Source organism: Lactuca serriola, chromosome 1 (genome assembly GCF_051521515.1).
Source record: "Lactuca serriola cultivar US96UC23 chromosome 1, Lser_US96UC23_V15, whole genome shotgun sequence".
NCBI classification, from domain to species: Eukaryota; Viridiplantae; Streptophyta; class Magnoliopsida; order Asterales; family Asteraceae; genus Lactuca; species Lactuca serriola.
This window is the reverse complement of record NC_136408.1, coordinates 19747809-19772945: the sequence shown is the minus strand read 5'-3', so window position 1 is coordinate 19772945 and position 25137 is coordinate 19747809. Positions and strand designations below refer to the sequence as shown.

Here is a 25137-nt window from a genome sequence, read left to right as displayed (position 1 = left end):
TCTAGTTTTTCACCCATGAATTAACGAAACCACTTTGATGGTTTGTACCTTGAATCTTTTTATTCTTGTGTGATCTTTATGAATTTGTCTAACACCAATACTTTTCTTCCCAAAAGATCTAGTTTTTTTTCCAACATATATATCACCAAGTCACTGAATATATTATCTAACCTACTTGTTTAAAAGGCTACACTAGTCTCACAAGTACTTCATCCAACTTTCGGTCTTATGTCAAGTACTGAAGTTCGGTTGAAGCTAAGCCACTCCTTATAGCTTACATTTGAAAAGATGCCTTTCAATGTTTCTTGATAAACATTTGATTGTATTTTAACAGGAAACCACACAGACACTTCTAAGTCTCTCTTGACTTTGAAGGAAGCGATTCGTGCCCGGGATCCATAGTTTCGTGTCTAAATAGACATCACTTAAATCCCAAAAATACTTTGCTTTATTTCTTTTGTATTGGCACACTCTTGCACGAAGATCTTTATGATTTTCCCAATTCTTGTTCGTGGTATTAATGGCAATTTTTCAGATTTGAAGCTTCGGTTGTAAAGGCTATGGTGGTACAATATGTTAAGGCGCGAACATTGCCAGCCTTATATGAAGCAAAAGGGTTTGTCACAGTTTGAAAAGGAATTTAAAACGTTTTTGAAGTTGGAAAGGTGGTAACAAGATAAGATTTAAAATTGAGTCATTGGATAAGATTTGCAACGGGCGCGTGAATTTGAAACGGTTCCTAACATCACGCCTGATGACGTCTTCCTAGGGAAACACAGCTGTCAAATCATGCTTTTTCAGGCGCCGATTAAGAAGATCATAGCATCATTACTACAGATTCTTTCTCTCTCATAGGAATGGTATATAAGGTATTCTCACACTCCCTGCACCACTTTACCACTTCCAAACTCTCTCAAGAACACACCGGCGCACTTCTACTATTCATCTTCTTCTTCTTCACACCTGCAACAATGGCTGGATCTTCATCCGTTCATGAACAAACTGCCTCCTCCTCTCTGTTGACCATCAAGCCCAACCAGAACCTGATTATCAATCTGGATCCTTTTCTTTATGATTCCTATATGCTCCAAATGATTGAATGCGTCAAATATTCACCACTCGTGATCGCTATGAACCAGGTGGAATCAGTTCCAATGTCTTTTCTCTCTCAAGTCTATACAACGGCCTCTTATGACAAAAGTAAGGAATGCATTTTCTTTGAGATTTTCAATCACAAAACTTCCTTCTCTAGAGTACGATTTTGCTCCCTGTTAAAGCTAGCTTCTGATGATTCCTTGGTTAATCCTGAATCCATATCTACGACTCAGCTTTTCACAATGTTTTATGATATGGGGTGTATTGATCTTCTTACAACGGTGACCAAGTTCAAGAAATCTTGCCTTCCATCATAGTGGAACGAATTATTTACCCTTCTTTTCAAGGCATTTGCTGAAAGGGTTGCTGGGTCAGATGGAGCTAGTTGGGCGTTCATGACCTTACTCTATGGTCTTTATCACGACATCAACTTGGACTATGGATCCATTTTATGGTCCCAACTGGTACAAAGCCTCATTTCCTCTTCAAGACACACTGAAATCTCCTATGGCAGGTTTTGGACACTTGTCACTCATTGGGCCATTGAGAAGTTTAATGTTCCTATCATGGCTGATGCACTACGATCGTCAATTGGCACCTTCCAAACCACCAAGATCATTGTCTCAGATCCAACCAAGTTCTTATTTGTTGGTTCTATTCGCGAATCAATGTATCGGTGTGTCTTTGCTGAAATCAAGATCATCAGGGAATACAAAAAGCTTCCTTTTTCAGGACCGAGACAACTTACTCCCGAAATGCAGAAATCCCTTGATGAAGCTGACAGGCCAGCAAAACGTGGGAAGAAGCCTGGTCACAAGAAGCAGGAAAAGGAAGGTCAATCCTCCATAGCCTCTACGCCCAAAAAGCATAAGACCGAACAAGCAGCTCCTTCTGCACCAAAGAAGCGAAAGGTGAAGAAGATGGCAATGAAACCTAAGGAAGCTTCGCCTAGTGATTCGGATCACGTTCCTTCCGATCACGATCAAGAAAAATCAGCCGAAGGTGAAGATAATCACATTGAAGGATCACCAAGAGGAGATACGCCTCCTCGTTCTCCATCTCCCGGGGTACCACTTAATGACTCAATTCCATCACCTCCTCCTTCTCCATCTCATACTACAGTACCTATTTCCATTGCACCACTTCCATCACTTACTTCTTCTCAACCTACATCCACTACACCTCTCCCTCCACCAATCTTCACTCAAGCAACTTCAACAACAACCAACACATCCAGACCTCTGGTTCGTGTCAACGTATCTGATACGGGGGCACCTACCTCAGGAACCAAAACCCCTGTCACTTCCTAACCCATTTCCCCATCTCCATCCACAGACTCTTTCCCAGTTCTTGGTGGAGAAGAACTTGAATATGAATCTTATTACTACAACCCTTATAGAGTCCAAAGTGAGGATGATGATGATGATGATGCTCCCCTTACAAAGCGACACATAAAATATCTAAATGAAAAACTTGACAAGCTGCTCGCTTCATCTTCCTCTTCCTCCACATCAGCTTATTCAGATACTGTTGTTCGAGCCCTAATTGAAACATCCCTCAAACAGCATGATGAGTCTATCCAGAAGGCAACCAAAGCTGTGGATGCCTCCACTTTGTCATGTATGAAAGCATCAAAAGACGTAGCCATATTAATTTCAGATGCCAAGCTTCTTCTGGATTCTCTTAAAGAAGCTGCAGAGACCAACGCCAACAAGGTTAACACTGCCACTGAATCACTTTCCAAATATTTTCAGGCTGAGAAAGACAATTTTGATTTGGTACGAAGTAGTCTTCAAGCTGATCAAATCACTCTTCTGGCCTCTATCACCACTTGCCTTGACAAACTTCAAGCTGACCTTACCATGGAGAACAAAATTATGGATGAAGTTGCTCGCAAAACTACTTTGCTTGAGGTTCAGTCCGTTCAACTAACTCATGCGAATAAGGAGATTGATTCACTAAAGATGGAGCGAGTTGTCATCAAAAGCTGTGTTTCTGATGTCTTCGCTATTCTTTCCAATCTGGTCAATGCCCATGATTCGGTTCTAAATCTCTCATTTTGAAACCACTTAACTAAGAAGTTACTTCCTGCTCTCGATATTTTGAGCCGAATTGAGGGTGTTATGGAGCCGATTGTTACTCCACAACAAGGGGGAGAAGATCTGCAAAACCCTCCCAAACAACCTTCTACAATTATGAAAGTCACCACTAAAATGATGGATAATGAAGCTTCGGGTTCTAGTGTGAAGGACAAAGCAAAGGGTATTATGGGTCAGAGCACTCAAGAAGAGGAAACTGAAGAAGAAAGGGAGAAAAGAGAGAAAGATGCTCATGACACCTTGGTTTGTAGACCAACTCTCTTTCCACTGTGGTCATTGGAGAAATTGATCAAGGAAGCGATTGAGTCCCCTAACACTCATTGGCTTGAACCAGTAATTTCTTTTGACTGTGAGAATACAAAGGATTCTTAATTTGACATGCCTATCACTCAAAAAGCCTTCGTATTTCACTGTGTCGATTCAACTGTTAACGTTCCTTCTCCTGATTCGAAGGTTGATCGAGATCTAATCAATTTCTATCTTGAATTCTCTCAACCACAATACCTGAGGTGGAGCGCTAAAAAGATTACATCAGTTAAGGTATTAAAACCGACTCCTACGGGTTCGTTTATAAATGTCAAATTCAAAGTGACCCGAGGATCAAAAAATTCGGTCCATATGATCTCATTGGCCGATCTACCGAATCTGAATCCACTTGATTGGATCCTTCTCAACAACATTTTGCTGACTGATCAAAAGTAGTATCAGCCGATTATTGATCACATTAGGAGAATGTTAGCCTTTTACATCATTGAGGTTGCAAATATGGATCAGGAGATTGCAAGCATTTTAAGGAAGAAGCCAACTATCAAACCGATTTGGAAGACTGGCGATGTGAACAGTATGCGGATGGGCAAAATTGATTCAAAATATCACACCGTCATGTTCACTAGAAGCAAAGGTCAAAAGTTTGTGTTTGCTCTTGACGATAAACACCTGTTCTCCACTACATGTTTGGAGCACATTCTTGACATTATACACAGGTGTAAACAGAACAGTGAGAATGATAAGAAGAACTTTACGGATATGCTTCGGTGGTACATTTCTTTTCGCCAAACTTTTCTTGTCATCATACTGATGTTATTCAAGACGGTGAAGAAAACCACTCTTGCTAAACCAACTTGATCTATCGCCCCAATTGATGCAAAGGGGGAGATTGTTGAATCTAAGAGGGTGCGTCTTTGGGCTTAGCTCTTCAGTCCATTTGTATACTTGGTCTGGGCCTGTCCAACCGTGTTTTTTTTTTAGGGTTTAGTATAGATATAGTGCATGCATGCATTATATTAATCATGTGTAACGCATGTGTTTCTGGGCTTGCCATTTTTAGCAATGTAATAGTCTAGGTTAAACTTTGTAACCCATTTTGAAGTAATAAGATTGTATTATTTGAGTATTGTGTGTTTTGTGCTTAATTGCTTAATTATGTGGTTTGAATAATTAAGAATAAAAATAAGCGTCAAAATTTAAGTGTAAAATAAACTTACTATCTTTGAATAATGTTGTAGTAGTTGAAACGAGGTTTCCGAATATATATAGAACGCCCAAATCTGACTTCGTATGAGGGAGTTATGATTTATCGAAGTTTCGGCTTAGCGGTGTGCAGCCTGTTTTACTCGATTTGAGATCGAGGGGTTTTTATCCAAAGCAATCTAAATGAGAATCGAAGATCTCATTGTTGGTATCGAAGCGATAAAAAGTTAGGCGAGAACGGACGTCAAACGAAGAAATTATGAATTTATAACGAAAGTTTCTGTCCCGGCCTATTAAAAATAATTAATAAAAATAAAGTCAAAATTAGTCGACAGAGTCTAAACGAAAGTCGTAGAGCATGGTCTCACCTTTCCGTGGATATAAAGAACGTCGAAAACGGAGTTCATATGAAGAAGTTATGAATTTCCGAAGTTTATAAATCATTTTGTATTTAAATTTAAATCAAAATTCGGAAGCATTATCCGAAGGAGTCACCGATCTGATCCGAGGTACGCCCCGCGTACTCCGAGGGATGTCGACACTCGCACTCGAGCACTTCAGATACGTAAGCAATGACGTTTTGGGCAGTACGCCCCGCGTAACGCAGTACTCCCCACGTACTCCGAGGCTCCAGCCTCCTATAAATAGGAACCGAAGGCAGCCGACCCAATTGCCAATTTCTTCTCTTCTCTCTCCCGTTTTGCATCGTTTTGCGTGCCATAAATACCCCGAAGCCCCGGTATCATACTCTAGTCCCGAAGCAAGCCCCGAGATCCCGAAGATCCCGAGAAGTGCGGTTCCCGAGTCGAAGCTCTGCCCGCGAGAAGTTCGATTTTTGTGAAGATCTTCCAGATCTACTGTGGATTACTACTTCTATAAGCCGTAGTGCTGTCCGATCATCTTCTGATCAAGTGAGTGTATACTACCTTTCATAAACACAATAATAATACGAGTTTGGTTCGAGTGTATTAAGAGTATTGTTGTTTATAAGTGTGAGTGTGTAGTTATTTTCTTTCCAAATACAATAATACGAAGTATTATATATAAAAATACGTGCTATGTGTATATATTTGGTTGTGTTATGTGTGAATGTGTATTCACTCTCTTCTATCTTATAGATCTGCTTATTTCTTTATGAGATATGTGTTATGTGTGTGTGTGCCTCATCTGTTATGTGATATATGTGTTGATTAAAGCATGCTATACAGGTTTTCTTTAAACTATGTATACAAATGTATATTTTTATCTACTAATATGTTGGGTAGAACATGGGTAGACAGTTGGTGTGTAATAAACAGATGAGAGGCCTCGTTGTTGTTTGATTGAGTCATCTAGCGGAGTTTAGATGACGACCACTGGCTATTCTAGACAGTCTTGTGGAAACATTAGCAGGTTCGCCACCTGTAGGTGTTAATGAACTTGGGTGTTCATTCGCTGTACTCCATCCCCCTCATGGTTGCCTTATTTGACTTATATTGCTGAGGTACCCCCGAAGCATGTGTTGTCGCCCCGATGAAATATTCTTAGACTAGGTCCCTTATGTTAGTTGTTTTAGGGACATTAAAGTGAGAATAACGGGAATGGGTAATTGGGTTATTGTTGGTTGGTGAAAATTAAATATGATATTTATTGTGGGTTGAAAACCCTATATGCTCACCAGGCTCCCAAGTCTGACCCACTCAGTTTTAAATTGTATTACAGGAAGTGGCGGAAGGGCATGAGATGGATGAACCATCAAGTTGTTTTGTTTACAAGTCTGCATATGTTTATATTTGTCATATGACTTGTAATGTATTCGTTTATGCTTATTGGTCTGTATCGGAACATGACACCCCGAGTTTTGATTATAATGAAAATACATTTCTTTTATGAAATGCTTCGGTAAACAATGTTTTATCATGTTTTGTTTTTGGGAACAAATTCCGCAACTCTTTCAAATCAAAAGGATTTACTCTGAAAATATTTAAAAGCATAAATGAAAATCGGTCTTTTCTGGCCGAGATTTTAGGGGATGTCACATCATGCTTCTTGATTATTATTTTAGAGATCTTGTATTGTAACCCTAGCATACCTCTACAATAGCAATTCTCATTGAATTCTTCTGAGGTGAAGCATATTAATCATTCGACATTCGTTTGACTCATTGTGGTGTTTATCGTTTTCTATTACTTGTTATTATCTTATTGATATCTGTTTGAATCTATCGATCTTAGAGAATATTATTCTCATTAGAAGATAAACTTGATCATGGGGAATATGAAGGTTTCACCTGTCAGCAAGATTGGAGTTTACTCTTGATTACTTAGTAGTGGGCTAGAATTAGGTTTGAATAATTGTTTCTACTCGTCTGATATGGTGAGAAATATTATTTCCTTTCCTGGTTTGTACAAACAAGGTTTCACATTTTCGTTTGATAATGAAATTGGTGCAATAAATGCTTATTATAATGGTGTTTTATATTTTAGAGCATTACCTTGTAATGGTGTATATGAAACTGTGATGGTTGTAGAAAACTTAGGAAAGAATGTGTTGCATATCGATTCTTCTAATGATTTGGATAAGGCATCCTTGTGGCATTGTCGTCTTGGACATGTCAACAAGAAGCACATAGGCCAACTCCAGAAGGCTTGAGTTTTGGAGTCATTCGACTTAAGGTCGGATGACACTTGCGAGTATTGTTTGCTTGGAAAAATGGCTAAGTCACCCTTCACTGGTTCTTGTGAAAGGGGTGAGGGTTGTTGGATCTCATACACACCGATGTGTGTGGGCCCTTCAGAACCGCCACAAGGGATGCTAACCGCTTCTATGTGACTTTTACTGATGATTACAACAGATATGGCTATATCTACTTAATCAAGCATAAATCAGAAACCTTTGAGAAATTCAAAGAGTTTAAACAGGAAGTGGAGAATCAGCTGGGCAGTAGGATAAAGATGCTCCGATCCGATCGGAGTGGAGAGTATCTTAGTACCGAATTCCTGGACTATCTTAAGGAGTTTGGAATTGTTTCTCAGTAGACGCCACCTAGGACACCACTGCTTAATGTTGTGGCTGAGAGGCGCAAACGAACCTTATTAGAAATGGTTCGTTCCAAGATAAGTCGATCTTCGTTACCAATCTCATTCTGGGGGTATACCTTGGAGACTGCCGCCCATATCCTTAATCGAGTCCAAACTAAAAAGGTTGCCAAAACACCTCACGAGATGTGGACAGGGAAGGCTCCCCTGTTAGCACACATTAAGGTTTGGGGTTGCGAGGCTTTCGTGAGGCGTGAGACTCATGATAAGCTCAAACCTTGGAGTAAGCGGTGTATTTTCATCGGCTACCCGCAAAAGTCCTTTGGTTATCTCTTCTATAGACCGAGTGACAATGTTGTCTTCGTTGTGAGGAGAGGGGTTTTTCGAGAGAGGGAACTTATATTCCAAGGGGATAGTGGGAGGAAAATTGACCTTGAAGAACTTCAAGAGTGAAGCGGTGAAGGAACCTCAAACACTAGCGATCAACCTGAGGAGGAAACGCTTGTTGAGCCGATTGATGAGTCTGTACCTCTGAGGTGTTTCGGTAGAGTTAGAGTTCCACCTGAGTTTTATGGTTTCCATATTACTGTAGAAAGTGATATATTTATCAGTGATAGCACACTAGTAAATTTGGATGAACCTAACAACTACAAGGAAGCCATGGCAGGACCCGAGTCTGCTAAATGGAAAGAGATGATGGACATTGAGATTCATTCCATGTATGACAATCAAGTTTGGAACTTGGCTGACAATGTATTGGGTCGTAAGATAGTCGGGTGCAAATGGATCTTCAAGAAGAAGACCGGCATGGATGGGAAAGTACACACTTATAAGGCGCGACTGGTCACGAAGGGATTTACTCAAACTCCAGGAGTTGACTATGATGAGACCTTCTCGCCAGTAGCGAAAATTAACTCTATTAGGGTTATGCTAGACATAACTGCATTTCATGATTATGAAATATGGCAAATGGATGTCAAAACCGCTTTCCTTAATGGAAAATTGGCTGAGGATGTTTACATGAGTCAGCCGGAGGGTTTTGTCGATGCAAAGTACCCTAATAGAGTGTGTAAGCTTGAGAAATCCATTTATGGATTAAAACAAGCATCTCACAGATGGAATATTTGTTTCGATGAGAAAGTCAAAGTGTTTGACTTTTCAAGAAGTGAGGATGAGTCTTGTGTATATGTCAGAGTTAGTGGGAGTATAGTTAGTTTTTTGGTATTGTATGTGATAGGCTACTCATAGGAAATGACATCCCAACCTTGTAGGAGGTGAAGTCCTGGCTTAGGAAGTGTTTCGCTATGAAGGACCTTGGGGAAGCTGCCTATATTCTTGGGATAAGGATATTGAGAGACATGAGTAAGAGACTAATTGGACTTAGTCAAAGTACCTACTTGGACAGAGTGTTAAAGAGGTTCAATATGCATAATTCCAAGAAAGGTGACTTACCGATCCAGCAAAATGCTAAACTGAGCAAGGCTCAGAGTCCGAGTACAGAGGATGAGATAGCTGAGATGATTCGATTACCATATGCTTCCGCTGTTGGCTCGATCATGTATGTTATGACTTGTACTCGCCATGATGTAGCCTTTGCTTTGAGCATGGTCAGCAGATATCAAGGGAATCCTGGCAAGGCTCACTGGACTGCAGTGAAAAACATTCTCAAGTACTTGCGGAGGACTAAGGACTGGGTCCTTACACTCGGTGAGAGTGATGACTTGAGAGTGGTGGGGTATAGTGACGCCAACTTTCAAACCGACAAAGATAATTTTCGCTCTTAGTCGGGCTGGGTGTTTACCCTGAATGGAGGAGCAATTACTTGAAAAAGTTCCAAGCAGGAGACTGTAGCTGATTCAATGTACGAATCAGAGTACATAGCAGAAAGTGAAGCGATAAAGGAGGCGATATGGCTGAAAAACTTCATCGGAGATCTTGGAGTTGTACCAGCTATAAAGGAGCCTGTGGAGATCTTCTGTTACAGCGATAGTGCGGTTGCCTTAGCCAAGGAACTGAGAGATCATGGCAAGTCCAGACACATCGACAGGAAATATCACTTCATAAGACACAAGATAGAAAAAGGACTCCTCGTGATAAAGAAGGTATCATCATATGAGAACTTGACAGATCCCCTCACAAGAGGACTGAGTAGGGTTAAGCATTTACAACATGCGAGGTGCATTGGGCAGAGGGATGATATAAGTTTTAATGATTAGATAACTTTCGAAACTTGTAATAGTTGAAATGTAATTGAAATTTGATGCTTAAATAAAAAGTGCTTTTTATTTACTAGTATGGTACTGTCTTGTGTCAATCATTTACTATTGTTTCATTTTGCATGTTTTGACTTCCAGAATAATTATATTATTCAAACTATCCACGGTCGATCATACGTTGGAAGTAGGTATTGAAGCCAGATTGTCATGAATTTTGCTTGTAGATTGTCAGAAATGGTTAGACATTGCTATGACATTCATGAGTGCTCATAAGGTATGAGTATTGGATTTAACCTATGCTCACGTGTATCACTTCATGGAATTTGTCTCGAGTGATCGTGAGACGATAATATCATATAATATTCAAACCAAGATATATAAGTTGTTGACTATGAGTTGGTCGTACATTGATAGTATGAAAACGCATCGGTAACTCGATGTTATAAAACGTGCTGTTGTGTATGATTTAATAAATAGTTAGTATAAGCATATATTGTCAAAGTTTATTTGTTCCTTTTATTCCTTGGAGGATTAAAAGCCATATCTTGGGCCCCTCGATGATTTTGTTTTGACTTATGTGACGGGCCCGGTCAGAACTAAATTGATGTGTTCGATTAAGTTCTATTCAAACAAATCGGAAATCAGGAAACAAACTGCTGGACAATAAGATTGACTGTGTTCCATGTGTTTGTCCGGCTGATATCTTGAGAACAGAGGATTCTATGATCACTTATCTAAAATGGTACGTCTAAGTTCAAAAAAGGCATTTAAGAGCCATGATTGGTAGTTGGATCCTGAAGTTATACTTACAACTATAGTTATTAGACTTATCCAAGTGGGAGACTATTGGTGTAACACCCAAGATCAGAAAGGCCAAGAAAAGGAAAGAAACCCTAAGTCAAGGAGTGGACTCGTCGAGCCCAGGGAGGAACTCGACGAGTCGGAGCGGGATCCGGGGGATCGAGTAAGTGACCAACTCGACGAGTCGGCTCGTGAACTCGGCGATTTGAGTCTGAACGAGGAAAACCCTAAATCCGGGACTTGGAGCCTATTTAAATGTCTCATTCTCCTCCCTAGGGTTCCTTTACTGCCTCTCTACCCCAGAACACCAAACCCTAGCCACCATATCCGTTTTTGAGCTAGATCTTGCCTTGAAGAGTGCATTAAAGCTTGGAGAAGGAAGAAAGACCTTGGAGGTGCAAGAAGGGACTATAGATCCGGGATTGGGAAGACGTTTCAGACCAATTGGAGATAATAAGCTGTTGCTTGGACTCCCTTTTGCACCTAGATCCATTCTTATGTGTGAGTTTTGGACATTTTTGGCATGATAAGTAACCATTTCAAGCTAGAGGTCCAGATCTGAGGTTGCTACCTCAGATCCATGCTTGTTTTGGTCTAGAATCCCCTAAAGTATCAGCCCTTGGTATGTTGGAGAAGTATGTTTTCCATAGACCCTAGTTTGAAGTGTTTTGAGCCTAGATCTCTTTAGCTACACGTAAAGTTTGCCACTTTACGTAAGGAATATGCCTTAGAAGTATGGATCTATGAGTTGGAACCCCTGTTTGGCTCGAAAAGCCACTGCATGGATTAAGAGCTGTAGAGACTTGGCGAGTCACATGGGTGGACTCGACGAGTTGGATGAAGATGGGCAGGAACTCGACGAGTTGGAAGAACAACCCGGCGAGTTTGTTGATGATTGCCTTGGACTCGGCGAGTCTGTTCTTAGACTCGGTGAGTCAAGTCGCGAAACCCTAAACCCTTCGAGTCAGGACTCAGATCAGTGAGTTGAGTGGGGAATCAGTGAGTTGGACAGGACAGAACTCGGAAATTAGTGAACTCGGCGAGTCAGTAGGCTAACTCGACGAGTAGGGTCAACCTGGAAGGTTGACTTTGACCAGGACTTTGACTTTGATCAGAGTTGAGTTAGTTGACTTGTAGAGGCTAGTCGGGCTAAGTGTTACCTTGTTATTGGTAGCTCGGAGAGTTAGAGGAGCAGCGCTTCAGACGTGTGTCGGTTAGCAGCCAGAGGGTTACCAGCAGAGTTCAACAGTTCAGGTGAGTTTCCTTCCAGTAGGAACGGGTCTAAGGCCACAATGCCGGCCCGTTTAGCTAGCAGTAGTTTCCAGATTTTGATCCGATGCAGTAGTTAGTATGTTTGATGCCTTCGTGGCTCAGACAGGATTTATGTGTTATGTGTTCCGGGCTACGGCCCGATGCAGTATGCGGTATATGTGTGTTCATGCTAGTTGATATGTTTATGTTATGTTATGTTCAGTCAGTTTTCGGACTTCGGTCCGATGCAGGGGGCAAGGCCCCAGTTAGTCCGGACTTCGGTCCGATGCAGGGGACAAGGTCCCATTCAGTTTCCGGACTTCGGTCCGATGCAGGGGGCAAGGCCCCAGTTAGTCCGGACTTCGGTCCGATGCAGGGGACAAGGTCCCAGTCAGTTTCCGGACTTCGGTCCAATGCAGGGGACATGGTCCCAGTTAGTCCGGGCTTCGGCCCGATGCAGTTTCCGGACTTCGGTCCGATGCAGGGGACATGGTCCCAGTTAGTCCGGGCTTCGGCCCGATGCAGTTTCCGGACTTTGGTCCGATGCAGTGGGTGAGGCCCAATATGTGTTTACATGTTATTGTATGGTATGTGCTAGTTTGGGGGAGCTCACTAAGCTTCGTGCTTACGATTTTCAGTTTTGGTTTCAGGTACTCAGTTTTTAAAGGAGGAGCTCGGGAAGATTGCAGTGCACACACCATAGTCAGTTAGCTTGGGAATGTTTTACTCTGATAATGAGATTATGTTTTGAATTACTACTCTAAAAATTATGTTATGACTTCTGATACGTTTTTATAAATATGGTTTTAGTTATGTTTTAAAAGAAATTTTTAGTCGTGATTTTTGGGTCATTACAAGTTGGTATCAGAGCCTTGGTTTGAGGGATTCGGACATACCCTCGGGCGTGTCTGAACTCAAACTAAGGGATTGGTATAAAGGTTTTCAAAAGGAAAAGACAGTTTTGTAAAAAGAGTTTTGAGAAAGAAAACAATTTTAGTAAAGCAAAAGAATTCAAAAAGAAAGGAGTTTTGGTAAGAGAAAAAGGGTGTGGTGCATGCAATCAGCCGAGCTCAAGTAAGTACTCCCAAATTACCCATACAAGTTTATGATCATTAGTTTCAGTTTCAGTTTTAGTTCCAGTTTCAGTTTCAGTTTCAGTAGAACAGCATGCTAGTATAGGACTAAGGATCTAGGAGGATGCCTTATGTGCCTGCTTTATATGTTTCAGCTTGATAAGAATTTCATGCTAGTATTGAGTAGACGGTAGTAGGATAGCCTGTGTAGGTTATGCCTGATAGTATGAGCTTAGCATTGTATGCTAGTATAGTTTCTTGTTATAAGAATAGTTTTGCCTGAGTATGTTTGCTTTATCCGAATGCTGCTTGCTTTGTGCTTTGTGGGACTCTGAGTGATGGGAGTTAGCTATTAGGTGAATACGTCACATCACATGTGATCAGGGTTGAATAATCTCAGAGTGCTGGATTTGGCCCTACTGCGCAGCTCTCGTTTGAGTCTAACCGTTGTAGGGACGAGTCTTTTACTCGAAGGATTATCCGAGCCTCATTGCATGTGATGGTATTCAGGTGGTGGCTAATTGGCATTACAAGGAGGCCTTCAGCAGCTGAGGACTGGTTTGGGTGGAGTCAGAAGTTCCCTAGGGTAAGCCTAGGAAGGTAGTAGCAGAGATTAGTAGCAGTAGAGTGACTTGGTGGAGTCGAGGCAGTTCTTGAGGAAAGTACGGATATATGTGGAAGGTAGTATGGTCCCGTACTACTGAAAGTAGAGGATCCGTACTCGAATAAAGAGGGGCCGAGACAAGACCATGGAACTTTTAGAGTGTATGAGAAATCCCTCACCAGCGGTGTGTATATTGATAAGGAAGTGTTATATTTTCAGCATAGTGACGTTGCGCGAGATATCAGTTGGCAGTTCAGGTGCCGGGGAGGGATCTGGCTCAGGCTCTAGAGCTGGGCAGCTTGATGATCAGATGAGGGATTTTATTTCCGCAAAGATCATGTGCAACATCATCGATCAGACTCCAGTAATTTTCGGTTCGGTTAGAGAGGCCATCATGGAGCTTATGGACAGCCGACTTAAGGCCTTTAGGGTCGGGACAGTTTCAGGACAATTTGGGGCTCATCTAAAGCCCGATTCTCATGGATCCCAGGGATCCATCAGGGAGGGGAGTCCCATTTTTAGCACTTGTCATCAGGGGTTGGGAGTGGGTGGTCCACCTTACCCCCAAGAGGGTTCCCTGCAGGATTGGGTTGCTGCGGAGGTTTCGCGGGCCCTCCGCGAGGAGTTACCCGACACCATCGGACGTGTCACCGATGGAGTGATCGACGGGATAAAGAGGCGGAACTCAGCTATCGGGACAGTGGGTAAAATGGTCAGGGTGACCCAGGAGCAAGAGGTGGGTTCTGATAGTCAGTTGAGAAAGAGGAAGCGAGTTTCCGGTCTGGCTCAGCAAGCTGGACAGTCAGACGCTACCATAACTAGTGCCAAGGACTTGAGGAGTCGGGAGGGTTGCTCAAGGAAGGAGAGGACACAGGGTGATGTGAGTAGTAGGTCCAAGTGTGGCAGATGCGGGTGGAAGGACCTGAGGAGTCGGGAGGGTCACAAATGTCATCAGCCTGGCCATGTTAGGGTGAACTGTCCCGTTCAGCGGTTGGGACCGCCTCAGTGTTATAGTAGGGTTCGAAAGTCAGGGGGATTCGAGGATCCTTCAGAGCAGGTTGCGGGTATGATTCTTTCCCTCTATTTTATTATTCATGATATTATTGTTATGTTTCTGCATTGATGTCAATAAGCATATGTGTTGGGTATTATATTACCTGCTTGTGACGGAGTTTTATGCCATCTGCATACCATGGGATTAGAATGGTGAATTGGAGGTCGTTCCCTCTAGATCAGGTTACTTCAGATACAGTAACTGTAGCATGTATGTGTAAGATGCAGTAGTGCCTTACTACTTGCGGAAGGCGTTAGTCGGGTAATGATCAGTTATATTCTCAATAGTGATAATCCAGATTTTTTAGTGGAGTAGCTAGCGGTCAGTAAGGAAGTGGGTTGGGGATGTGCACCCCAAACGCATGTTCTCGGGATGTAGTCCCTAAAGCAAATACAGTTAAGGATCGAAGGGTGCTCGGTCAGATAGCAAAAGCTCTGGAATCTCACATACAACATGTAGACATTGTTGCTTATACCAACCGGTTCAATGAACTAGCCACTTTCTGTGCCAAGCTTGTCACCCCAGAGTAAAACAGGTTGAAAGGTTCATATGGGTTTTAGTTCAACCTATTCAAGGGTTGGTCAGTACTTCATGGCCAACTACGTACGATAGTGCCAAAAGACTAGAATTTAGCCTGACCAGTCAGGAAATCCGCCAGGGCACTATGGTCTAGAAGGTTGAAATTCCACAGTCCGAATGCAGTAAGAGAAAAACGAATGGTGATTTAGAGCAACCATCATGGAAGAAAAAAGACTTAGGGAAAGTTTATGTCAAAAACATCCCATCAGCCACTCCACTGAGGCAATATGCTAGAGATCTTCCATAATGCAATAAATGCCAGTACCACTATGAAGGAGAATGTAGAGAATGGTTTGTAGGAACTGTAGTAAGAAGGGCCACACCGCTAAGACCTGTAAGAGTCTGACCCGTGCTACAAACCAAAAGACTGATACTTGTATTAATCATAATTGTTATGAATGTGGACAAATTGGCCACTTCAAGAGAGACTGCCCAAGTAAGAGAAATCAAATAGGTAATGCTCGAGGAAGAGCATTTTACACAGGCCCGAGAGACGTCACCCCATAAACCGGTACGTCCTTGCAAATAACTTGTGTGCAAAATCAATAGTGACAAGATGCCTTAGAAAATAAGCCACTTTTTATAAGCTATATCGTCATTCCATACTATCTAAGAGTGTTAGGGAAAATAGACGATACTTGTCAAGACTCAGAACAAATCTAATGCCACTTGCCAAGTTCCGATGACCCTTGTTAGGAAGTAATGCTGATAACAAGCAAACCAAAAAGCACACAAAGACACAATATTTATGTGGTTCGTTCAAGATGACCTACTTCCACGGGAAGGAGGGGATTATTCTTTATTTCAGAGTTCTCAAACAGAAGTTACAAGTATAATTCACCAGAGATTCGTCCTATTTATTAAGGTTATAAGGTACAAGACACAAGACACTTCAAATGACTCTGCATGCATCCCTATTTATACTTGAGGGATCAAACCTAAAACCCTAATGGGCTAAGCCCATTGGCCCATGAATGGTAACAACCAATCATATTCTGCCATGCAACATCTTCTAGAACATTCTTCCATGTCATACAACCCATGAGCATCAACAACACACATGATGGACCACCTTGTAACATAGTGGAGCATCATAATGTACAAGTGGCACATCATGAACACTAATGGGCCAACATGAATCATGGTGGCACAACGTGGTGTAATCCTTGAGCAATACCAACTTTAGAGCATCCTTGAATGATCTTGAACGTCATAGACGACTTCATATCATACTTGGATCATCAAGGACAAAGATGGTCCATCTTGCGCCATCATGGCGCAAAATGAATATGGACGGCGCAAGCGACATCAAGTGTGACGCAAGAACTTCTAGGTTGGAGCAAAACCACCATCTTGGCGCAAAAATAACATGCATGGAACAACAAGGCCATGCATCGCACAAGAGCATACTTCGTGGCTCAACATGATTACCCCATGGATCAAGAGAAACCCCCCATGGTGCAAGTGGGAGCATAATGGCGCAAGAAGGAATGCCCTTGGGGCAACAACATGCATCTTGGCCCATCCCTTCAACATATGGTGCAAAAAAGTTCCCTTTTTGCTCCATATCACTCCCAAGTGTTCCAAACCTCTTCCAGATGCTCCAAACCTCCTTCTGTACGATCCGTTCCTTTGACACTTGATCCTTTCCTTTGTTAGATGATCCATTCCTTTCTCAGATGATCCGTTCATTTATGACATGCTCCATGAACCCCAAGTGCTCCAAATGCACCATGAACATGATCCAAATGCTTGAGCCACATTTAACAAAGAGTATGTTTCAGAAATCATGTTACCTTAAATTAGTGCATTCGTGTCAGACATTAGAAGATGAATTTCGGGGATGAAATTCCTTAAACGAGGGGAAAATGTAACAATTGAGAAAATTGTTACCATCGTTAATCACTAAAAGTAACAAACATCAATTATCATAAAGTTAATACATAATATTTTTCAAATTATGATAAAAATACAAAATTTCCTATTAAAATATATAAGAAAACTCAGCCAAAAAGTCCGACGAGCTAAAATTTAATGCGCCAACACGCACACACACACACACACACACACACATATATATATATATATATATATATATATATATATATATATATAGAAATTACACATTAACTCGATTCCGTAAATATAAAATTTATAAAAATCCGACTTCATATGAATTTGTTATGAATTTTATAAAATATAAAAATCAACCGCGCACAAAAAGTTACAACATCAAAATCTACGAAGATATGATTGATTTTCAGCAAAAGTCACCAAAAGGAGAATTTTGGTACTCCTTGAGATAAGATTCTTGAGAAAAAAAATGTCAAAATCAGAGTTCGTAAGCGAGAGATATGATTTTTGCAAAATCATTAAATCGTATAAAAATAAGGTATAAAAATAAATTCAAAATTAGCGAATGCAACCTAAAGGAAAGTTGTAGTACTTGTCAAGAGCTACGTTTGGATATAAATAACTTAGAAAATGAAGCTTGTATGAGGGAGTTATGGAATTTACAAAATCTACGTTTTACGTGACATGCAGTGCACACCGGGTGCACTTCGGGTGTGCGTCGTGCACTTCTAGAAGATGACATGTGGCAACTTCCTATGGCTCAAGCGCACTTGCACAAAATGAAGTGCACTCCGGGTGTACGACGTGCACTCTAAAATTGCTATAAATAGCAAGCTCTGACATTTCAATTCTTCGCACCTCAAAACACCTCTGTTTTTCTTTCTTTCTTTCTTTCTTTCTTTCTCTCTCTCTCTCTCTCTCTCTCTCTCTCTCTCACACACACACACACTCTCTCTCTTTCTCTCTCTCTCTCTCTCTCCATGTATCTCTTTCTATCTCTCTCAATTTTAGTGCCCCAAACTCCTGAAGTGCTCCCAAGTTCCAGACTCTCTATTCTACCGTACACCAGCGGTATCCCGCAACAGGGTGAGTTTACAACCCTACTTTAATGTTATAAACTATTTTTCCATAGATATTACTAACTGTATAGCCTTAGTAATACAATTATTCCAAGAACATTAGGATGATATTATGCCTGGTAGATACTATGCCCAAATTTTAGGGATAATATTATGCCTAGTTGTTACATTGACATGCTGCAAGAAAACACTTGGCCTAGTCACTACTATAGCCAACCTTTGGATAAGCTTGCTACCTAGTGGTTACTCTGCCTAAATACTTGGCTACACGAAATGATCTAAATTCGTTATACACATATAAGATAATAAATATATATAATAAGTATCTCTTATAGACTCAACGAAGAACAACAATTTGAAACCTAGCTGTTACGCAAGCCAACTAACAGCCACCCTTTGGATAAGTTTAGTACCTAGTGGAAACCATCTAACTTACTATTATATATATATATATATATATATATATATATATATATATATATATATATATATATATATATATTACACATATATAATAAGTATATTATACAAGGGAAGTAACAAAGCCACGATGTGGCTACACGTTAAGGCTAAACTCAACAATTGTTAAACGAGACACACCACTGATTTCAAAGCTAATTAGTTTTTAGCTATGCTTGGCCTATTATCGTGGATCTTCATGATGACGCATTGTACGAGGAAATAATTAGATCTGGAGAGTAATTATGAGAAACTCATTGTAACATTGTCTGTCACGCCTTAATTTGATAAGTAGTACATACAATTATATGTAATAATACTACGGACATTTGACAAAAAGGAAAGTCATAAGTATATAGTTAAATAGATTGAATAGGATGACACCCTGTTAATCTACCTTCAGAGGGGCAGTACTCACTGTAAGGAGTTCCTAACTAACTCATGGATGTGAGTTTTGGATAAAATTAGCACCTATAAACTCAAGGATGCGAGTTTAGGATAACAATAGTATCTATAATCTATTATATATTAAAATCCTACAAAACTTTTTAAGATATAAAACATTTGAACTCACTAACATTATGTTGACCCTTTCAAAATCACATGTATTCCTAGGAAACTATGAGATGGAAGACTGTACACTCTAAAGCAACGAATGATCGATGGAAGTACCAGAAGCCCGTTAGTGTTTATCGTTATGCCTAACTGTTAAGGCACCTTTTGCATTAGAAATGTTAGTGCTTTCGGACATGTTTCGATGTAATGCTATTTCATAATGGAAGTAATATGTTTTGTATTGTTCCATATCTGTGATCCAACATCCTAACATCACGCCACCCAACGATTCTGTTGCCAGTCGAGTGTGTGACACATAACAAAATTATAGATCTTAAAATTTGCATCCTTAGTCACTGTTGAATATAGGATTTTACATCATAAAATTTTAGGATCTAACAGTATATGATCCAACTTTTTAATAAAATAGTAATAAAGTATCAATCAACTAAAAATAAACATTATGAAAATTAGTGTATATTAAACACAATCCAAAATATCCATCATAAACCCATATCTATTATCTTTACTATCCAAGCCATACAATTACTAAAAACTAACAATGTATCTGAACCAAATTCCTATCAACCAAACAAACATATCCATGTAACATTGTTTCTTATTTACATTACAAATAAACCATTAAAATTTTACAATTAATAACAAAAAATACATATCCAAGCAACATTGTTACTTAACCATAACAGTGAGTATCTCCAGCTAGCCAAAACTTTTCGATAACACCCAAACCTGAAATAGTCTAACTCCATATCCTTGAACCGTTACTTCAAAATCATGGAAATGACCTTTAATATAAGTTTATTTCTTTTTGTAAGCTGTCTACATATCAAAATCCCCCAGAGTTGAAAGTAGGATGCTACAATAAACAAATAAACGAAAGTAAAGTTCTATTTTGACATTTTTACCTTTTTAGTGGCCTAAAATTTGTATGAAAGGTAGTTTAGATAATGTAAATCAAGATTCAACATAACATTTCAATGTTACTAGAAGTATTAGTTACTCATATCCCAATAATATATCAGCTAGTAGTAACCCCACTGACGATCTTTATGTTATCATGTTCTTTTAAGCTATAATCATAACATAATGATATTTTGCTTTCTATGTGTATACTTTCTTGCTCCGTCTGATTGTACACATCTCATCTTTCCTTGGTTACTCTTGAATACAATTTTGAAAACCATTTTGAAAACTCTTACATATCCGTAGTTTGAGTATCGAGTCACATGAATGATCATCCAATTCTCTCAAACCAGGGCTCTAATACCAACATGTAACATTCTAAAATCACAATAAAAGTTTTCATTTTTAAATTAAAGAGAAATCATTGTTTTCAGTTAAACCCAAGAAAGAAAAACCCAAGATCAAGTACAAATTTTCCAATATCATTATATCATAACATCTCCAAAACATATCACCAAATGATTTTTATGATCACATTGTTGCTTTCCCCTGGGCATATGAAGTACCTAAAACATAAAACTTAAACTGTAATCTAAAGCTTAGTGAGTTCCCCCAAAGTACAGCAAACCACCAATACACATAACAACATGCATATAAGAGCCTTCAACCTGACTGGACCACCTTACAGGGTCTATAGTTGATGTGGACTGCTCTCAGGGCCTTCGGCTTGATCGGACTGGCTTGCAGGCCCTCAGTCTATCCAGACCGCCCCAGGTTATATTGGCCGTCAGTACAAAGAAGGACTGTCTCAACCCAACAAACCATAATATGTCAACATACACAATAATAATTAATAATCATTAACAAAGGTAATCATATAGATCTACCAATCTAATGCATACTCAGTGAACATAGATAATCATATAAGTCTACTAATCTAACACTTACTCATCATAACATCAATCCAATATACCAGGATACATAATCCAGTAGGCCGACATTTGTGCCTTCGACCCACAAGTATAGTGAGGAGAACTCACCTCACAGTCTGAAAGGTAGTAGAAATGAATGCTGCTCCGAAAGCCAACTCTATAGGTCACTAATACGATAAGCTGTGACTTAATCTCAATCTACTACTCACAATACCCAAAATACCCTTAAGTTAAACTTGGTTAAAGTCAACGGTCAATGTGTAACGACCCAAATTCTTTTTGTTAGGGCCTGTTTGATTTGAACTTACCTGGTCCGGTGAGCACTGACTGCTAAGCAGTCGGATGTTTGTTTATAGCTGATTCGGATGTTTATAGCTGATTCGGTCAGCCCATTCCACCCCATTCCCCTTACTCGGCCAGTCCAAAAAAACCTCCTGACTGTAATTTTTCCCTTGCTTGCCTTCAACCTCCTTTGCCTATACCCTAGAAAAATACCGATCTCCAACATCTGCTGATCGCCTCCATCGCCTACATCTTCTTCTGCGACTTCACCTCCTGCGCCATCTTCTCCGGCGATGACCACAAAGCTCCCGCGACGACCACACAATGCGCCAGTGAGGAGCTCGACTGCAAGTAATGTTTGTTTGTTTGTTTTTTTTTTTGCTTTTTTGTTTCTGAAATCACAAAACCTTTCATGTTTGTTGTCAAATTACTGATTTAATTCTGAAATCAAAGTTTGACATTACTTCTTTCATTATTCTTTGATTAAATTAGATTGAAGGGTTAGCATATAATCAATTCATAATATGTTTTTGTTTATGAAATCTGATTTCATAATGTGGTTTTGACAATTTGGTGTCCTTTACTTTCAAATATGTGCCTACTGCATTATGTATAGCACATTGACACATGCTGTTACCATGCTTACAGAAATATATATTCAAGAAAAGGGGAATTAAAACAAATACACACCTAAGCTAATAGACCCCTAGAATTACCATGCTTACATAAATATATATTCAAAAAGAATGTGTATACACATAATTAGTTAATTATTTGTAGATAATAATAATAATAATAATAATAATAATAATAATAATAATAATAATAATAACATGATTACATGATCAATAAATGTGTGTTATGTGAATGATTTAGCTACTTTTTTTTCTTTTTTACAATAGACATGACGGATAAAAGAATTAGGGTTAGTTGGAAGTCGGAATTGGTGGACAAAACTTTTTTGGAAGCATATATACAAGAATTAACAAGTAATGGCCGGGATGGTAGTGGCCTAAAAGCAAGCTCATGGGCTGTGGTGGCGGAGAAATTGAAAACCGATCATAATTTTGTTGTCGACAAAAAACAAATAAAAAACCGATTAGACTATTTAAAAGCAAAGTATGCAGTGTGGTTAAAACTTAAAAACAAAACAGGAAATATTTACAATCCTATAACAAATTTTTTTAACATGACTAATGAAGAATGGGAAGCGGAAGCGAAGGCATATATATATATATATATATATATATATATATATATATATATTAGATTATTTTTTTACTACTTTAACAATATTTATTAAATTTTCAAACAACTGAACAAGTATGTAGATAAGCTGAGAAATGCACCCCTCTCTTGCCCTAATCTTTGTACCCAACTATTTGATGGGGCGACCTCGACCGGTGTTCACAGTTGGGGGCTATCTTCGACACTACCTTATCCCAATGAAACCTTCAGTACACATGATTTTAAGGATACAGAGATGGAAGAGCCAACACCTCATCCAGATACCCCAAGCTCAACCGTACCTCAACCTACTAGTGAGGAATCATCTGGGCAGACAAAAAACAAGGGGGGAAAATGAAATGGTCCTAAAGAAACCACGCTTGATGATGAGTTGAAAGAAGTTGGAAGAGAAATTATCAAGGTCGCACAAGCATTCACGTAAGCAAATAATCTTGACAAGGAGATGGATGCTTGTATGGCGAAGTTAACAAGCTTGGAGTGGGGAGAATATGATCCGAAATACACCACTGCTCTTATGTTATTTGCTGAAAGTGCTGGCAATAGGAAAATTTGGTTGCGCCTTAACTTGTCAACTTATGAGTCGTGGGTAACAAATGTGGGAAAAAAGTTTGTATTAGTTAGTTGACTTTAGTATGTTATGGTTTATTGTTTAACTTTAGTATGTTATGGTTTATTGTTTGACATTAGTATGTTATGGTTCATTGTTTGACATTAGTATGTTATGGTTAATTGTTTGACATTAGTATGCTATGGTTTAGTTATGTTATGGATTGTTTTCTTAGGTGCACTTATGTTATATGAATTTATATGTTATGGAATGTTATGCTTTTAGTATTTACATGTTACGGTTCGTTATGTTATGGATTATTATGTTGTTGATTGTTATGTTATTGATTTAAATGTAATTTTTATTTGACATCTAAGAGGACACATGGATAAAGAAGGTGACTTTTTATATTTCCTTATATTCTCGTGGTATTGGTTGATGTTGGTCCGACAAAGGCAAAAAATAATTAAAAGAATAAGAGCTAGCGAACAGGTAGCAAAGGGGTATGTGTATACGCAAGATTTGATACACAAATGTCCTATACAATATTACGACATGATACGTCTTTCACAAGATGCATTTGTACTATTATGCAATCACTTTACACAGAGAAATTGGTTGCAATGTAGTAGGACGATAAGTGTTGAAGAGAAGATTGCTATGTTTTTACATGTTATAAGACATAATGAACGTTTTCGAGCTGTTAAAGAAAGATTTCATCACTCCACACAAACGATTCACCAATGTTTTCATGAGGTCTTACGTGCAATGATGTGTTTTGCACAAGAAATTATAGTACCAACCTCGTCTACTCCAACAAGAAATACCTCAAAACGACATAGACGACTAATGCACATATTTCTCGAAGCAATAGGTGCACTAGATGGAACACTTATACATGCAGTTGTGCCCGTTGATCAACAAACTCGTTATAGGGGAAGAGGAAAAGGTGAATGTTATCAAAATGTAATTGGAATTTGTAATTTTGATATGATATTCACCTTTGTATGAGTTGGATGGGAGGGCATAGCACATGATTCTAAAGTTTTGAAAGAAGTTGCATTTAACCCGACTTCCGGATTTCCATTCCCTCCACTAGGTTTGTATCTTTACTATACGTTTTATTATCTATATTATTTATATGATAATTTTTCAATCATCTACAGATAAATATTACCTTTGTGATGCTGCATACACTAACACCCATGGATTTATGGCTCCCTACCGCAATACTAGGTATTGGTTAGCAGATTTTAGAAGAAACATAACTTTAACTAAGGAAGAAAGGTTCAATCATGCTCATGCACAACTTAGAAATACCATTGAACGTTCTTATGGTGTATTGAAGGCGAGATTTCCAATTTTAAAACGAATGACTCCTTATCCTTTTCCAGTACAAAGAGATATAGTCATTGCTTATGTTGCGATCCATAATTTTATAAGGAAATGCGATATTCAAGATGACTTATTTACGAAATTTGAACAAAACACTATGGTTATTCCTAATGTGGGCGGTGGAGGAAGTGAGGGTCAAAACGTAGAAGACATAGAATGGGGTTCAGAAGCCGTTGACTATATGACTACTTTGCGTGACCAGATTGCTAATCAGCTACTTTCAAATGGTTCACGTTAAATGATATAATTTTTTATTATGTATGACAATTTGTATTTGGATTTTAATTGATGTATGTTTAATTTGGATTTTATATGATAATTTGTGTTTTGTATAATTATTTTATCCAACACAAGAGACAACACAAGGGTAATATGATCATTTTTTTTCATTAAGCACAATCATTCAGATAAATTATCAAACAACATAAACTCAGTCAGATATGAAGTTAGTCAACATTTCTAACCCAGTCAACTCTAACCTAATCAACAACTATCAAACGACCTCTTAGTGTAGCTAGTCTTCCGTTATGTAGGATTAAGCTTTACGTATGGTTATATCGTGAGATTGTATGTTTTAGCAAAATTATTAAAAGTTCATGGGGC

At 39.3% G+C, this 25137-nt stretch overlaps 2 protein-coding genes across 2 annotated transcripts; both read left to right on the top strand.

Annotated features, from left to right (window-relative positions):
* The first annotated feature begins 22248 nt into the window (after positions 1–22248).
* LOC145052266 (uncharacterized) lies at positions 22249–22929 on the top strand. Its single transcript, XM_079000061.1, has 2 exons — positions 22249–22566; positions 22669–22929. Exons 1-2 carry the CDS (start codon positions 22249–22251, stop codon positions 22927–22929), a joined length of 579 nt encoding a protein of 192 aa, XP_078856187.1.
* Positions 22930–23034: 105 nt separating this feature from the next.
* On the top strand, positions 23035–24772 carry LOC145052257 (uncharacterized). Its single transcript, XM_079000049.1, has 3 exons — positions 23035–23178; positions 23749–24088; positions 24306–24772. Exons 1-3 carry the CDS (start codon positions 23035–23037, stop codon positions 24770–24772), a joined length of 951 nt encoding a protein of 316 aa, XP_078856175.1.
* Positions 24773–25137: the final 365 nt, after the last annotated feature.

Bases quoted from the DNA above. Each gene is read 5' to 3' on its own strand.
- LOC145052266 (XM_079000061.1), top strand. From the start codon at position 22,249: ATGACGGATAAAAGAATTAGGGTTAGTTGGAAGTCGGAATTGGTGGAC. The intron at 22,567-22,668 runs GCATATATATAT...CAACTGAACAAG, and splicing joins AATGGGAAGCGGAAGCGAAG to TATGTAGATAAGCTGAGAAA.
- LOC145052257 (XM_079000049.1), top strand. From the start codon at position 23,035: ATGGATGCTTGTATGGCGAAGTTAACAAGCTTGGAGTGGGGAGAATAT. The intron at 23,179-23,748 runs GTAACAAATGTG...CACTTTACACAG, and splicing joins TGTCAACTTATGAGTCGTGG to AGAAATTGGTTGCAATGTAG. The intron at 24,089-24,305 runs GTGAATGTTATC...AATCATCTACAG, and splicing joins TTATAGGGGAAGAGGAAAAG to ATAAATATTACCTTTGTGAT.